This window comes from Narcine bancroftii, chromosome 13 (assembly GCF_036971445.1).
Source record: "Narcine bancroftii isolate sNarBan1 chromosome 13, sNarBan1.hap1, whole genome shotgun sequence".
Classification (NCBI taxonomy): domain Eukaryota; kingdom Metazoa; phylum Chordata; class Chondrichthyes; order Torpediniformes; family Narcinidae; genus Narcine; species Narcine bancroftii.
The window spans coordinates 80,559,696-80,576,112 of NC_091481.1; the positions used below are offsets into that span (position 1 = coordinate 80,559,696).

Here is a 16,417-nt window from a genome sequence, read left to right on the forward strand (position 1 = left end):
GGATATAATTTTTAATCCAGGTGATTTACATTCATACATTTACTGAAAGAGGAAACCAATAATAATTATTTGGAAAAAGAAACTGCAATGACAGAAGACTCATTTTCATGGTTGTATCATATATTGTACAAGTCGACCCCTCAAAAATTAAGCGCACAAGTGATTACATTAACAGTAAAAATAAAACCTTTGCTTTGGCCGGGAAAACGCCAAATGGTGCTGGGTCCACGTTTTCAGCATCGGCTGCAGCTGGAGTTGGGCGTGGTGCCGTTTGCAATGAAGAAGTCGCCTCTCTGCCCAAGTGTGCTCGGCGCAGGGGCCGTGGCTGTGTGTCGGCTTGGGCAGGAGCGTGGATCTCAGGCTCCCAGGCAGGAGCGCGGACCTCAGGCTTTACAATTGTAAAATGTCTGGATAGGTTAAGGCGGCAGTGGGGGTGGTGTTGACGAGCGGCGGTGCCGACTGTGGGGGCGTGCTCAAGGGTCGTCTCATACACTGAATCTACATCGAGCGGGGGTTTTTTTGTACTTTTGAGTTGAATTTAAGGTCTCAATTTTGTATCTAGCATATAGGTCAACTTGAGGGGCTCAAGTCTCGACTTATATGCCAAAATATACGGTACTTGGAAATCCAATTCCCAATTAGGTTTAGCCTGGAAGATAGAAACATATCATTGTGACCCCCTGGAGAAGATCATCTAGAACCTCAGAAAAAGATTATAGAATTCATAATTGGGATAAACCTTTAACGATCCCCCCCCAACTGTCTCTTCCCCCTCCTGGTGCTTGCAGAGCCAAGGACTCTGAAAAAAACAGGTTATTTGTCCTTTGATGGGATTAGGGTTTATCCGTGGTGAAGCCAATCTTTTATTTTTCTTGCTTTTTCGTCTTTTTCTTGGGGGTGGGGGAACGCTTTCTCTTATTTTGTTCTCTTTCAATTATCTTTTTCTACCTTTGGTTCAACATGGACATTGAATTTGCACTTTTGGAGTATTATGGGTCATTTTTCTTTCTTTATAAGAATTGAATCACACGTTGACTCTTCTTTATTTCTCACTTTCCTTAATATCAGCGTGGATCGAGATTTGTTTTATTTTGTTAATATTATTGATATTTTTCTCTTTGATATACTTCACTTTGACTGCATGTTGATTGAAAAATAGAATAAAATATTCAGAAAAAACTGTGAAGTCAAGAGCTTAACATTTGTAACAAGGAAAGAAAAATAACATATTCCTTTCCAGAGGAAAGAGTGAATCCAGAAACATAATTGATAATCTGAGAGATGTACAACATGGAAGGAGGCCCTTTGGTTTACTGCATTCGTATCACTTTTAAATTTAGACGCACAGCCCAGTAACAGGCCATTTTGGCCCACGAGTCTGTGCTGCCAAATTTATACCCAATTATCCTACGTTTCGAACTTTGGGAGGCCCTCTGGGGTAAATCCATGCAGGAGTCCACAATCCAGGTACAGGGAGGAATGTTGAGTCCCAGGGAGGACAGCTTCTCCACTGGTCCCTGGGGCAGTGTCGGCACCAGATCAGGATGTTAGGGTGGGGCATTAGAGTGTTGGGGGGGAAAGGCTCAGCGGTGGGGGGGGGAGGGGAAGGGGGGTGCTGTTACCATCATCTGCCCCTCCGGTGTCGGTGCCGAGAGCGCTGCTTTGATGGCGTCAAGCGTCATTGGCCATTAGTGACGCCAGAGGGAGTGGGGGGGTGGCGTGTCAGCGAGCGATGGCCGCGGATGCCCTCCGCTCAGCGCCGACGCTGCCCAGGGGAATCATCATATCAAACACCGAGCTGAAAGTCGATGAACAGCAGCTTGGCGTATAACAACCTCAATAGCCTGTAATCTCCAGCAACCCTGTCACATTTCAACATGCGCAAACGTATTGAAACCACACCTCCTCCCTCACCACAGTCCGAGGCCCCTAACAGGCCTTTCAAGTGAAGCAATACTTCACTTGTACATCCGCAGGATTTATTTACTGCATCTGGTGCTCCCTTTGTGGTGTTCTCTACATCGGGTGATCCTTACAGACAGGGCAGGATTCAAAACCAGTGCTCCCTTTGTGGCGTTCTCTACGTCAGATGATCCTTACAGACGGCAGGATTCGAACCCGGTGCTCCCTTTGTGGCATTGCACTAACTGCTTCGCCAACCATGCTGCCTAGTTGTACTTACCTACACTAATCCCATTTACTCTGTAGACTTCCATATCTTGGCAATTCTAGTGCTTCTCCAGATGCTTTTTAGGGGTCATGAGAAGCTTGCACCATCTTCTCAAACAGCACAAATCCCTCCTCAGATCTCCTCTAACCTGACCTCTCACCATAAACTTATGCCCTTCTGTTTTAGACACACCCACCAAAGGAAAAAAGGATTGTATTCTCCATCATGGTTTGGGCCACACTGGGTGGTGAATCTGTGGAATTTGATTCCCCAGGTGGTTGTGGTGGAGGCCGGGTCACTGGGTGTATTTAAGGCAGGGATTGATAGGTTCTATGGGGAGAAAGCTGGGCAGTGGGGCTGGGTGGGGAAATGGATCAGCTCATGATTAAATAGTGGGGCAGACTCGATGGCCTATTTCTGGTCCTAGATATTGTGGTCTATTCTGTAAATCCTGTGCAATGGCTGGAGCACTCTTGCGAGTTACCAAAAAAGATGCCATTTGACAGCTTCCCCTCTTCAGTTTTGTCTGATAGGATTTTGGTTTCATTCTTCACTTAAAAGTTTTCTATCCACCTCCCTTTCCAAATTCCCTGAGCTGATTGCTGCTCTATCTTTCGGCTTTAACGGAAGGGAATGGAACCGCAGAGGTGGAAGGGTTGGTGGGGGGTGGGGGGGGGGAGAATGGGGGAGGATATACAGAGATTTGCTGTAGTCCTGTCACTGGCTGCAGGTGAAATGAGGAATGAAATATGAGCTTTGGCGTGGTTTCAGCAAGGTCCAAGATGGAGGTGGGGCAGATGCAATTGCAAAGCTACACTCTGCTTCTCTGAAGTGCAATTGTATTATGGTCAAATTCAACAGCCAATTACCACTGACAGATGAACTGCAATTAACTCAGATATACAAACCACAATTAATCCTGATTTATGAACAGTAATTAACTCAGATATACAAACCAGAATTAACTCTAATTTATGTACCACAATTATCACAGATCTGAAATTTCTTCATTCATGCCTGGATATGTTCAATGACTAGTTTGTTTCTATGACACATCCCGCTGAAGATTGTTCAGAAATTTGAGCAAGTCAGCTCCGCAGACCCCTTTGTTGCTACCTCGCGGACAGATTGGAGCCCTTCCGCCAGGTGGGAACGGAGCAATGCGGCTGGAGGTGACAGGAGAGGGGGAGCCCGCGCAGTGCTCTCTCCACGCACCTGAACCGCTTAATCTTCAGCCCCCAACCCCTTCACCATTCACGGTGAGATCTGGGCCAGAACGCCATCACCTGGTGGTAGAGGGTCTTCCCGGCAGAGATGTGGGCAATTTAGCACAACACCAGTGGATCTGCCCCACACCAATCTCCTGTATCCCCATAACCTTCCATTTCTCTCTTTATCACGTTTACCCTGCATCATTTTAATGCCCTCTTCTCACTTGCTGCAACAGAGTCAATGGGCCAAATGGCCTACTTCTGTTTCTTTATCTTGTGAACATATTTCATTGGGCAGATTCTGTGTCTGATCTCAGTGATTTGTTTTTGAAGTAATAAAGTGCATGGATGAGGACTAGGGATTAGATGCAGTTACATGGTTCATTAAGGTCTCGACAAGCTCTCAGATGAGAGATAGGTCCAAATGTTTAAGATGAATGAGTGGGGAGAATGAAACTGACAATGGGGATGATCCACATGCTCTGCAAGAGATGAGGGAGGACAGAGCGCAGATGAGGATAGAGTTGAAGAAAAAGTGTAGGTAAGGTCAGAGGACCCGTGGTGCATGAAGATATAAGTGAAGACAATGAGGCGTGCAGATGAGGACAGAGAAGACAGCTGGCATGTGAGGACAAAGGTGAAGACTATGGCGTTTGAGAGCAGAGTGTGTGGGTGAAGGCAGAGTGTGGGTCGGGGCAGGGCTGAGGATAGAGCGTAGATACTGTGTGAAGCAGTTGCCTCATCTGCTTTTGGCCTTGCTGATGCAGAGAGGGCACCGTCGGGAGCACCGAATGCAGTTGATGAGGTTAGAGGAGGTGCATGTATTGAGACCGTGTGCAATCTCTCCACAACTCCTTCTTCCCTCCCCACTCATCCCACTACACGCTAGGCCAGCTTCACTCCAACTCTGCTTCACAATGTCCTATTGTCCGAGGCCAGAAGTAGAAATTCACTTTGATCACCTCTTGTCTTCATGAAAAATCCTAAACGGTTTCTACAATTATCGCTCAAGCACAGCCCTCATTTCAAAGAAATCTGATGTTCACCTTCACTCAACTGCCCAGATTGGCATCATCTCTTCTGAGAACATAAAACATAGCTCAGTACAGGCCCTTCGGCTCTCAATGTTACGCCAACCTCTATATTCCGAGCAAGAAAAATATTAAACCGTACCTATCTTCAAGTACTATTTTCTTCTCATCTAAAAGTCTCTTAAATGTCCCAAATGTTTCAGCCTCCACCTTCAACCTTGCAAGGCACCCACCACTCCCTGTGTAAAAAAATGTCCCCCTGATGTCACCATTAAACTTTCACTTTGTACAGATGTCCCCTGGTGTTTGGTACTCCTGCCTTGGGGGTAAAAAAAATCACTGGCTGTCTACCTATCTATGACTCTCAGAATCTTGTAGACCTCTATTAAATCACTGCCATCCTTCTTTGCTTCTCAGCTAACCTTGCCTCTTAAGACATATTTTATAATCCAGACAACATCTTCTGCACCCTCTCCATCGCTTTCACATCCTTCTTATTCATGAGGTGGCCAGAACTGGATACAATTCTCTGTGTAATCTCACCAGAGATTTATAGTGTTGCAATATGATCTTTCAATTCTTGAACTCAATCACCCTATTAACAGTCCAGCATAACATAGGCCTTCTTAACTATCCTATCAACCTGCCCAGCAACCTTGAGAGATGTATGGAATTGGATCCCAAGGTCCCTCTGTTCCTCCACACTGTTAAGTATCTGACCATTAACCCTGCACTCAGCTTTCAGGTTCAACCTTCCAAATGCATCACCTCACACTTATCCAGATAGAACTCTGTCTGCCACTTTTCCACCCAACAAAACCTGTTCTGTTATTATTCCCTGAGTTATTTGCCCAAAGGCTGAACCTTCCCACTCAAAGTATTAAACGGAGCCCACAACCACCATGTTCTCTGTCACCTTGCACAGAGAGATCCACGAAGGTGATGACCATGTGGTTGGATGATTTTTAAATGACAACAGTTGGGCTACGGACTCCTTTCTCCACTCTGTTTCTGTGACAGTAGAGGATTGAACATGAGGCAAAGCTGATTTACTGCAAGAATTTTAACTGATTCTGTAATGGATTAATTTAATGTTAAAATACATTTTATACATATATATGTCTTAATTATGGTGGTTAGGTCCACACACAGATCACATCACATTTACAGAGTCCCTATTGCACTCAGAGAGAGAGAGAGAGGTCATTTTGGAGTCACTGAGTCATAATGGAACTGAAGTGGGTCTTTTCTGATTTCAGGACAACGGATGTGACTACAGCATTGTGCAATTAAGCAAGTTCTTATTTGAGTGACCTGTGCTCAGACTTTATGGAGTCAGAAGCATTTAAGTCTCTTGGACAGAGATGAGGTCAGATATCTTAATGGATATGAAGTGATAAATTGTAAAAATGAAACAGAAACAGTGGAGATGTCATGTCACATGATTTCAGAGAAACATAACTGAAGGCAGAGAGAGACATTTTAAAAACCAGCCTGAAATTTCCCCTCCTGTGAAAGACACAGGAGTGTAACAGTAAAGTCTCTGGAGAGAGAGGGAGATGCTGCTCTGATTTGTATTATCCTTATCATAGGAGATATTCAAAATAGGTGGGCTTTAAAGTAAACAAGACCACTTTGCTCTTGATTAAGAAAGAAATCATCATGAAGATCTCAGTTCCATAACCCTAACAAGATGTGGGGAAACTTGTGAAAACACTTGCATGAAGAATATCTCTCCGAAAGACAACTCATCAAAAGACACGAGTTTAAAGAGATCTGAAGACATGATGTTTAAAAGTGTTTCATAATTACTTCTGGAGTGCAATTTAAAATCCTTCAAGCAACACAAGATGTTTGATGCTGAAGTTTAAAAACGGACTTTTCAGACAAGTTCAAGCTGTAATGGTTTGAATTTTGACACACACACACACATATCTACATTTGCGCATAGTGGGAATTAAGTTAGAGTTAAGTTTAGAGGTAAGTAAGAATTGTTATGTTATTAATTGTTTAATGAAAAAACTATTATTTTCAATTTACCACTGTCTGGTGAATTTTCCATTGCTGTTCCTTTGTAAGTTCATAACAAAATTTGTTAGTTTGTAACAGATTCACAAAAATTTGAAACATGGACTTCCATTAGACTCTATTCACTGGACTAACTCAGATCTCACTTGCAGACCTCATTCCTCAGTTTATGTCATTAACATTAAATGTATGAAAATGCTTTTTAAATGGCAGGATAGTGAGAATGTAACAGCATTTAAAAATGATCAATCATGTTAATTAAATCTACCATGTTCAAAAATTCATGGGCAGGCCAATTTCTAACAAGCACAGGGCAGTTCACAAGCTCTAAGGGGTTTGCAGGTAACAGTCCAATTCTTCACGACTCCCTCAGAAAGTCTACCCTGAATTCTTATGAGTGTTCAACCCAGATTCCACTCTGGGCATAAGAGCAATGGTTAGTGTTGCATACCTGTACACAAGTACGTCATCAGCGGAGCTGTTATATTGGACCTGGTACATGCGGATCCCAGGCACGTGCCGTTGTGATGGCCAATGGATTTGCACTGAAGAGGAGGTGAGGTCAGTAGCTGTGACCTTCTTATCCTGCAGAGTCTTTGTGTCATTGGTAATGGCAGGAGAACCAGACTTGGAAGAGGTGGTGATGTCAGATGAACCAGGATCCGGTTCTTTGATGTTATTTGTGCTATTGGCAAAATGCGGAAGGGGGTTCACGACCAGCTCCACCTCAACGACAGCATCTCCAGCAGCATTGGAGGCAAAACAGCTGAACGTCCCCGTGTCTTTAGGGGTGGCAATTAGGATCTCCAATGTCCCATTCTCATAGGTGGTGGCTCGGCTTGAGTTGGAGATCAGACGCCCCTCCGAGGAAGTCCAGTGAATAGATGGATCTGGGTCACCAACCGCTTTGCATTTCAGAATAGCCCTCTGGCCTTCCATGACAAAGACCTTGGAGCTGTGTCGAGTGATCAACGGAGGATCGCAGGTAAACTCCTCCTCGGGAATGAACCAGAAATATTTGCCCATCAAATGAGGCGGCGAGGCACACGTTTCTAGATCGTCCTCTCTTGTTAGGCGCCTCAGCCAGAGCAGTTCGCAGTTACAGTGAAGCGGGTTCCCGCCAAAGCTCAGCACGAGCGATGTCAGCGGAGAGCCTTTCGTTCTTGCGTACATTTTCACTCGAAGGAACAAGGGGTCAGGGGGCAACTTGTGAAGTTTGTTGGATGTCATGTCCAATCGGGCCAGTTTGTGGAGATTGGAAAAGGTTCCTTCCGGAACAAAATCAATCAAGTTGTGGTCCAAGCTGAGGGTGTTGACGTTTGTCATTTTCCCAATGGTTTCCCAAGGCAAATTCTCCAAGTTGTTGTAAGAGAGATCCAAGTCTTCGAGTGATGTAACAAAGTCATCAAAAGAATTTGCAGAAATATAATGCAACTGATTGTTGCTGAGGATCAGATGTCGGAGATTTACCAGACCGTTGAAATGCTCAGGGGTGACCCTGGTCAGCCGATTGCTGTCCAGATGCAAGGCACGGAGACCTCTCAGATCCTCGAATGTGTGGGGCATGATCTGGCTGATGGTGTTCCTGGACAAGGTCAGGTGAACCAGGCTGGTCATGTTGTTAAAGTCCGTCTTCCGGACGGTGGTGATGAAGTTGTCGGTCAGCCGTAACTCCACCGTTCTCCGGTCGATGGACGGAGGCACAAAGAGCAGCCCGGTTTTGGCACAGAGGATGGCGAGAGAAGGCGAGAGGTTTTGGCAGATGCAACGCTTCGGGCAAAGCTGTGCCCTCGCGGACGTGCTGAGAAGCAGCAGGGAGAAGAGGAACCTCTCCATCGTCAGGCAGACCAATGAGCTGGAAAAGAGACAACAACAAACAATTAAAAGAAGCTGAAGGATGGCTTAAGGAAAGCCAACAAATTTTGGAGACAGCAGAATCATCTCCAAAAAAAAATTAGAAATGGGTCTCATTAAACATTTATTACATTGGGGGGAGGGGGGGGGCAAAGTTCACTGAGACCTCTGGAAGAGGATGAAGTCCTCCTCTCTATTCAATGAGAGACTGGCTGCCTCTATCCATACTCTTCAATAAAGTTCCAGCACTTTATTCAAAGTTCAGATTTATTCCCAATGATGGGGGAGACGAGGACTAGAGGGCATAGTTTAAGAATACAGGGTAGGCCCTTTAGGACGGAGATGAGAAAACATTTTTTTACCTAGAGAAGTGTGAATCTGTGGAATGCTCTGCCACAGAGGGTGGTAGAGGCGGATTCGCTGACTATGTTCAAAAGAGAGTTAGATAAGACTCTAGTGGACAAGGGAGTTAAGGGGATAAGGCTGGAAAGGGGTACTGATAGTAGTGATCAGCCATGATCTGTAAAATGGCGGTGCTGGCTCGACGGGCCGAAGGGCATTCTCCAGCTCCTATTGTCTATTGTCTATTGTCAGTCCATATATGACACGTACAACCCTAAGATTCATTATCCTGTGGGCCAGGCAGAATTTATGCTTAGGGGTAGTGCAAAAATTTGTACTTTTTGTATATATATATATGTAAATAAAGAAAGAAACATAAACAAACAAAATGCATGTGTATTGTGTGAGCTGGCCCGCGCCCACCCCCCCCCCCACCCCGGCCCCCGAACCTGTGACTCCTCCCTTCCAGGTAGCCCCACAAAGGAACATTGTGTTCCGTTCTGGTTGCCTCGTTACAGGAAGGAGAGAGGGGGCGGAGGAAGGAGATTTGCCAGGAATGTTGCCTGGATTAGAGAAACGTGTCCTGTGAGGCAAGGTTAGCAGGGCTGGCGAAGAAGGACGAGAGTTATCTTAAAAGAGGTGTACAGGTAATGATAGGGTGGACAGCCAGTACCTTTTTTTTCCCGGGGCGAGAGTAGAAAACCCTAGCGGATATCATACAAGGTGCAGGGAGGGAAGTTTAGGGGAGACTCAAAGGGTAGTTTTTTTTATATATATATATATATACTGTAGTGAGCTGTTAGCAGAACCAGACACACAACAGGCTTTAATCAACAAAGAATTCCACAGAGCCAGGCTGGCTGTTGCTGGAGTAACTCTGAGTGAGACTTCGGAGGCTTATATCCCAGTGGGTGATTGACACCTGACCGGGTGGGACTTGATCCATTCAGGTCGCCAGGTGTTGTCCTGTCCCCCTTACACTCTTGCAGGTACAGAGGTTGCCCCCTGCAGCAGGCTGGTGGTGTATCACCACATATACCGAGAGTTGTGGGTGCCTGGAATGCATTGACAGTGGTGGTGGTGTAAGCTATTACAACGGGGGCATTTAAAAGACAGGTGATAGGCTCTATCAATAACTCCAAAGCTGTAGAGTGAGGAACGATAAGGCTCTATTATACTTTAGACATGTATCTGACCTGATTCCAAGTGCTCAACTGAGGACAGGGAGAGGGAGGTTGACCTTTATTCCGGGGTCACGAGGTGGAGTTATTGGGGACCGAGACACCAGGGATGGGCCAGCTACCCATCGGAGTTGCTTATTCATATCACCTCCACAGGCACGTGGATGGAAGGAAATTAGAGGGTTAAAGGTGTGAGATAGGGAAGGATTTGTTTCTGGAGTAGGTTTGGAGATGTTTCCACATCGCGGGCCTGTACTGTGCCTGTAATGCCTGTGTTCTATATTCTATAAGACACTCAAGCTCGACTTGGAAATATTTCAGTCCCTTCAGCTTCGCAAGTAAATCTTGGAACTCTCTCTCCACCAGCACCCTCAGCCCCTTTACCACAAGGCCACAAAGCCCACCACCGCCTTTGAAATGGCGGGTAGGGCCAGCGGTGACAAACGCCTGCATTACCCACAACCTTTCAAGATAAACCAAAAAAAAAACGGTCATCTTCCGCACAAATGTCAAAGCTTTTGCAAGTGCTAATTTTACAAATAAAAATTCAGCTTCTCGAACAGGCCAACAGACGCTTCCAAGCACAATCCTTGGAGATAAACATTGAGAAGAGAATCAGTGCCAGTGGAAAATTGCCGATGCTGCGATGCGAGCTCTCCAGGAGGTTGAAAGTTTCAGTCACTCGCGGGTTTGGAGGGGCAGCTGCAAGGGTGTGGAACCTAATTCAACAGATGCATGACCCCGGAGGAGTTTCCAACCTCCGGTCAGTCCGCCTGATTTTCATCAAATAATAATAACTGAAACTTGAAACCATAAACTGATGGATGAGCTCTCTAACTTCCCATTAATGTAGCAGCAGGAAGCCTTCTCATTAACTACGGCAGAGTCTGTTGCCATCACTTAAATTTGCTGTTAAATTAGCAAGGCCCATTTTGAACCATTCCACAATCTTTGTTGCCTGAACTAGAAGCATTGTGCTGCCGCTGTCATGAGATGCATCTAATCTATTGAAGAGTTCAGCTCCAGTAATTTTACTGTTTATTACACATTTATGAAGTGCAATGATCAGGGAGCTACTGGTACATCACATATTTGATCCATTTAAGTATTTAGAGCTGAGGGGATTTATAATCACATTAAAAGCCTGCGAAAATGTCCAATCAGTTTTCTACCTCAATGGCCTGGTGCTGAGATCACAAATCTAAACCACACGGAGCTCCTCAGTCTAAAAAAAATACCAACCGAGTTCTAGCAACTCAAAACCTTTCAATGTTACTCTCCCCTTGTGGAAGTGAAGGGGAGGAATTTGGGGAAATCTGGGAAGGTCTGATTACACGGGGCAACAAAGATTTTGCCTTATCAACTTGTTTTATCGATTTAAATCTGATCATGAAAATCACCTTAAAAATTTCCTATTACATATTAGCTATAACCTAGCTTTGTTAATTTCCTGTCATATCTACGTCCAGCAAGCAAAACCAAGAAGCCCAACACGTCATTGAAAATTCATTTTCTGCATTCGCACTTGGCCTTCTTCCCTGCCGATCTTGGTGCTGTCAGTGACAAACACGGTGAAAGGTTTCACCAGGGCATGGCGACCGCGCAAAAGTGGTAGCAGGGCACCTGGAATCCATCGATGCTGGCTGACGATTCTTGGACATCAGAGAACAAACGATGATCAGTGGCAAAACATTTTTAGGTCCGTTGAACTAACGCAACGTGTCAGCATTGTTATGTGATTAGATGTGTTAAATTCAATATGAAGTTCATTTAACATTTCTCCCACTTCCTATGTGACACAGAAAATCAGAAATATCTTTGTGTTCAGCTTGAGGTTGTCTATCAACATCCCCAATTTTTTTTTAGGAAGCCAACCTTTTGGAAATAAAAAATGTTGCCCAGTGTTATTAATTAAATGGAAAGCGATTGCAGCATGTGGCCGTGCAGGTGGGCTTGTGCACAGATCACAGAGAGTTGGTTTGCAGATGCAGCTGGCTATCAAGATGGCAAATGGAACGTTGGCCCTCAATTGCTGGAGGTGTTGAATTGAGGAGCAGGGCGGTGGTACTGCAATTAAAGAAGGTTACTGGTGAGGCCACATCTGGAGAACTGCTCACGGTTCTGGTCTCCTCACTTGAAGAAAGATGTACTGGCTACAGAGAGGGTGCAGAGGAGAGACACCAGGTTGATTCCAGCAATGAGGGGGTCAGCCTATGAGGAGAGATCGAGTCATCTGGGACGATATGGCTGGAATTTGGAAGAATGAAAGAGGATCTTATAGAAATGATCTCATTATGAAAGGCATCGATAAGGTAGAGGTAGGTAACATGTTTCCATTGGTAGGGGAAACAAGAACTAGGAGATACAACCTCAAGGTCCAGGGAGTAGATTTAGGACGGCGATGAGGAGGACCTGCTTTTCCCAGAGGGTGGTGCATCTATGAAATTCACTGCCCATTGAAGCAATGGAAGGGACCTCAATAAATATATTTAAGACCAGGATGGGTAGATTTTTACATCGTAAGGGAAATAAATGGCAATAGGGAAAAGGCAGGTCGGTGGAGAAGAGCCTGTCGTCAGATCAGCCATGATCTCATTGAAGGGCAGAACAGGCTCGACGGGCCGGATGGCCGACTCCTGCTTCTATTTCATATATAATTATCACTCTGACGAATCGCCAGGTGAATCACAAATGGGGATCTGTCGACTCTGACATTTAGAAATTTAAAGTAGGCGATTAAACTCAGGAAAAGATGCCCAGCTGCTGTCGGATTCCAGACCTCAGGGCGCGGGCCACCCAACGTCTTTCACGTTATTTTACCCTAAGCATCCGCTGAGCCAGGAATCATTGGATGGAGTCATAGGACCTGACAGCTGAGGAGATAATCACTCAGCCCTTCGGGCTATGCCAGCTCTTGAGGGGTGGCCTGTAGCAGTTAGTGTGAAGCTGCTACGGCTCCAGTGACCCGGGTTAAAATCCGGCGCTGTCCATAAAGAGTTTGTACATTCTCCCTGGTGTCTGCGTGGGTTTCCCCCAAGTGCTCCGGTTTCCTCCCGCCCTTCAAAACATACGGACTTGTAGGTTAAGTGAGGTTGTAACTGGGCAGCACAGGTTTAAATGGCTGGAAGCTGCTTCTACTGTGTTGCCAATAAAACCTAAAGATCCCAAATTATTTTTGCTTCCCTGGCTCTTTTCCCACAGGCCTGCAGACGTTTCCCCTGAACATTTATTTTGAAAGTTCTAATTCATTTCCTAACTCTTTCAAGATCAAATCTTCATTCCTCCAAACTCACGGCTGGCTATTTGACAAAACGGGGCCAAAAGAAGATGCTGATCGCATGCCCGTCGAACAGTCAGAGGTTCGAGGCAGAACGAATTGGGACGGCATGGTCAGCGCAATGCCTTTACAAGGCCAGCGACCAGGGTTCGAAGCTGTAAGGAGTTTGGACGTATTCTCCGTATATGCGCGAGTTTCCTCCTAGTGCTCTGCTTTTCTCAAAACGGACCGGCGGTGGATGTAATTGGGCGGCACAGGCTCAGGTCATTACCGTGCTGTGTGACTAAATAAATTTAAATTAGCTACTGTGGACTCCGGGGTAAGGATCTGGAGCAGAGACGGGGTGCCCCTCTTTCAGTCCTTCGGAGTTCTGACAAAATGGGGCTCACGTGATCTGATTCCCAGAACCAGGGTGGAATTAAGGGCAACTGATGCCCTAAGTACAGCCCAACAATTGTTCCCCCACGACCCTTCCATTGTTTAACTGACGAGGCATTAAGGCTCGATAAGTGCTGAATGTGAAATAATAGATTAAAAATTCAGGCCTGACCTCACAGTGATATTAAACATATATATATATATATATATATAACAGACTCGCCAAGGCAAATAGCGCCTTTGGAAGACTACACAAAAGAGTCTGGAAACACAACCAACTGAAAAACCTCACAAAGATAAGCGTATACAGAGCCGTTGTCATACCCACACTCCTGTTCGGCTCCGAATCATGGGTCATCTACCGGCACCACCTATGGCTCCTAGAACGCTTCCACCAGCGTTGTCTCCGCTCCATCCTCAACATCCATTGGAGCGCTTACACCCCTAACGTCGAAGTACTCGAGATGGCAGAGGTCGACAGCATCGAGTCCACGCTGCTGAAGATCCAGCTGCGCTGGATGGGTCACGTCTCCAGAATGGAGGACCATCGCCTTCCCAAGATCCTGTTATATGGCGAGCTCTCCACTGGCCACCGTGACAGAGGTGCACCAAAGAAAAGGTACAAGGACTGCCTAAAGAAATCTCTTGGTGCCTGCCACATTGACCACCGCCAGTGGGCTGATAACGCCTCAAACCGTGCATCTTGGCGCCTCACAGTTTGGCGGGCAGCAACCTCCTTTGAAGAAAACCGCAGAGCCCACCTCACTGACAAAAGGCAAAGGAGGAAAAACCCAACACCCAACCCCAACCAACCAATTTTCCCTTGCAACCGCTGCAATCGTGTCTGCCTGTCCCGCATCGGACTTGTCAGCCACAAACGAGCCTGCAGCTGACGTGGACTTTTTACCCCCTCCATAAATCTTCGTCCGCGAAGCCAAGCCAAAGAAAGAAGAAGATATATATATATACATATAAAAATGTTTTCATTTATTGTGGGGCCCTAGTTCAGCGGCACCACAGTAAATCCGGCACTGGACAAAACTCAGTTGTGCCCCCTTCCCTTGGTGCCCTAAGCACGTGCTCATTTTGCTTAATGGCTAATCCAGACTTGACAAGATCTGGGAGCATGTACAAACTGTGAAGGAAAAAATTACAGAAGAAGATCAAAGGGGCAAGGTAATGATTGGTTTTCCACTCAACTAACTTTTGATTATGTCTCTCCAGATTTGTTTCTACTTTAAGAAAGATTCTTCTCCCACCAATTTATGATCAATCAAGGACAGGCAACCCACATCAACAACTCAAGAATTGTAATATTCCATAAGCCTGCTCTCTCTCTGATGCCTTCGCTAAGGTGGGGGGAACAGAAAAGCTCTGATTGGATTCTGAATGATGAACTTTTGAGTTGCTGATGTCTTTCTCTTTTCTTTGGCTTGGCTTCACGGACGAAGATTTATGGAGGGGGTAAAAGTCCACGTCAGCTGCAGGCTCGTTTGTGGCTGACAAGCCCGATGCGGGACAGGCAGACACGGTTGCAGTGGTTGCAAGGGAAAATTGGTTGGTTGGGGTTGGGTGTTGGGTTTTTCCTTCATTGTCTTTTGTCAGTGAGGTGGGCTCTGCGGTCTTCCTCAAAGGAGGTTGCTGCCCGCCGAACTGTGAGGCGCCAAGATGCACGGTTTGAGGCGATATCAGTCCACTGGCGGTGGTCAATGTGGCAGGCACCAAGAGATTTCTTTAGGCAGTCCTTGTACCTTTTCTTTGGTGCACCTCTGTCTCGGTGGCCAGTGGAGAGCTCGCCATATAACACGATTATAACATCAATGTGATGTTAATGAGTGCATGAGTAGAAATCTGCTGAGGCTCTGCCCAGCCTGTTGGTTTGGTCTGATTGCTGTAGCCTTCCATATCAGCTTCCCTGATGGAATGTTTTGAGGGGTGAGAGAGGATCAACATCAGATTGAGGTGTAGATACCAGTAAACATATTTAAGTGTTCTCCAAGTGATACAGATGCCTCATTCGATCTTGCTGAGCTAAGACTGAAAAAAAAACACATCTTGACATTCTGGTTTCCAAGCAACGGCAATGAGTTTCTCAACCTAATTACCATCTGCAAAATAGTCCTTTGTCACGTTTCAGTTTGAGACGGATAATTAATTCATTTCTTGTCGCTCTATGGTTTACCTCCAAAACTCAATCACTTTTGTATCTTTTTTTAATGTTCTTAAAAAAGTTACGACCATGATGCGGCCAACGGGCAGTGAAGAAAGGGAACCTTGCGAGTTTTTCTGACCCCAGAACCTGGCTGCGTATCCCTCCCATTCTTCCCGGCCAGGATGTTGTTGAACAGTGCTCTCTCGTACGGTTTTTTTAAAAAAAGAAGCTAGAATTTGCGTCCAGCGTCTCGGCATTGGTCGTTCACCCACAAACGACCAAAGCTGAAAACCTCCAGTTCGTTTCGCGAGTTTAGACGAATGTACCTGGGGAGCGGTAATTAAAGAGGCGGGACTTGCAACATCAATACGTGCTGTTCATTACCCCGCTGTTCATGGAATGCCTGCAGTTAACTTTAGACTGCAGGCGTTCCGGGAAAGTTACTAGGGATCTAGGAGGTAAAATATTGGAACGGGAATGGCACCCTCATTCCCATTCCAACCTTTTCACGCAGCATGCGTTCCCAGAAGAAGGGAATAATTTCCTGCAACGCAGCCACTGGGTAAAAAATGTCTTTCTCTTTCTCTCCCTCTCCTTCTTTCTCCTTGACTCTGCACACATTATCCCTGTATCTACCATTCAGGAGAGAGCAGATTTAGAATCAGCTCCATTATTCCCAGTGCTGATGAGCAGACCAATACAAGAACATAAGAAATAGGAGCAGGAGTCGGCCTTGCAGCCCGTCGAGCCTATTCCAACTGATCTGAGGATAGGCTCGTCTCCTCCTGCCTGC

At 45.8% G+C, this 16,417-nt stretch overlaps 1 protein-coding gene across 2 annotated transcripts in view; it reads right to left on the bottom strand.

The window, feature by feature from the left end:
* Positions 1 to 16,417, bottom strand: part of LOC138747923 (leucine-rich repeat and fibronectin type III domain-containing protein 1-like protein) — a 129,969-nt gene that overhangs the window by 56,610 nt on the left and 56,942 nt on the right. For both annotated transcript variants that reach the window (XM_069907572.1, XM_069907571.1), the window contains exon 2: positions 6,892 to 8,295. In XM_069907572.1, coding sequence (XP_069763673.1) covers positions 6,892 to 8,276 — 1,385 coding nt within the window. In that variant the 5' untranslated portion in view covers positions 8,277 to 8,295. The remainder of the gene's footprint in view (positions 1 to 6,891; positions 8,296 to 16,417) is intronic.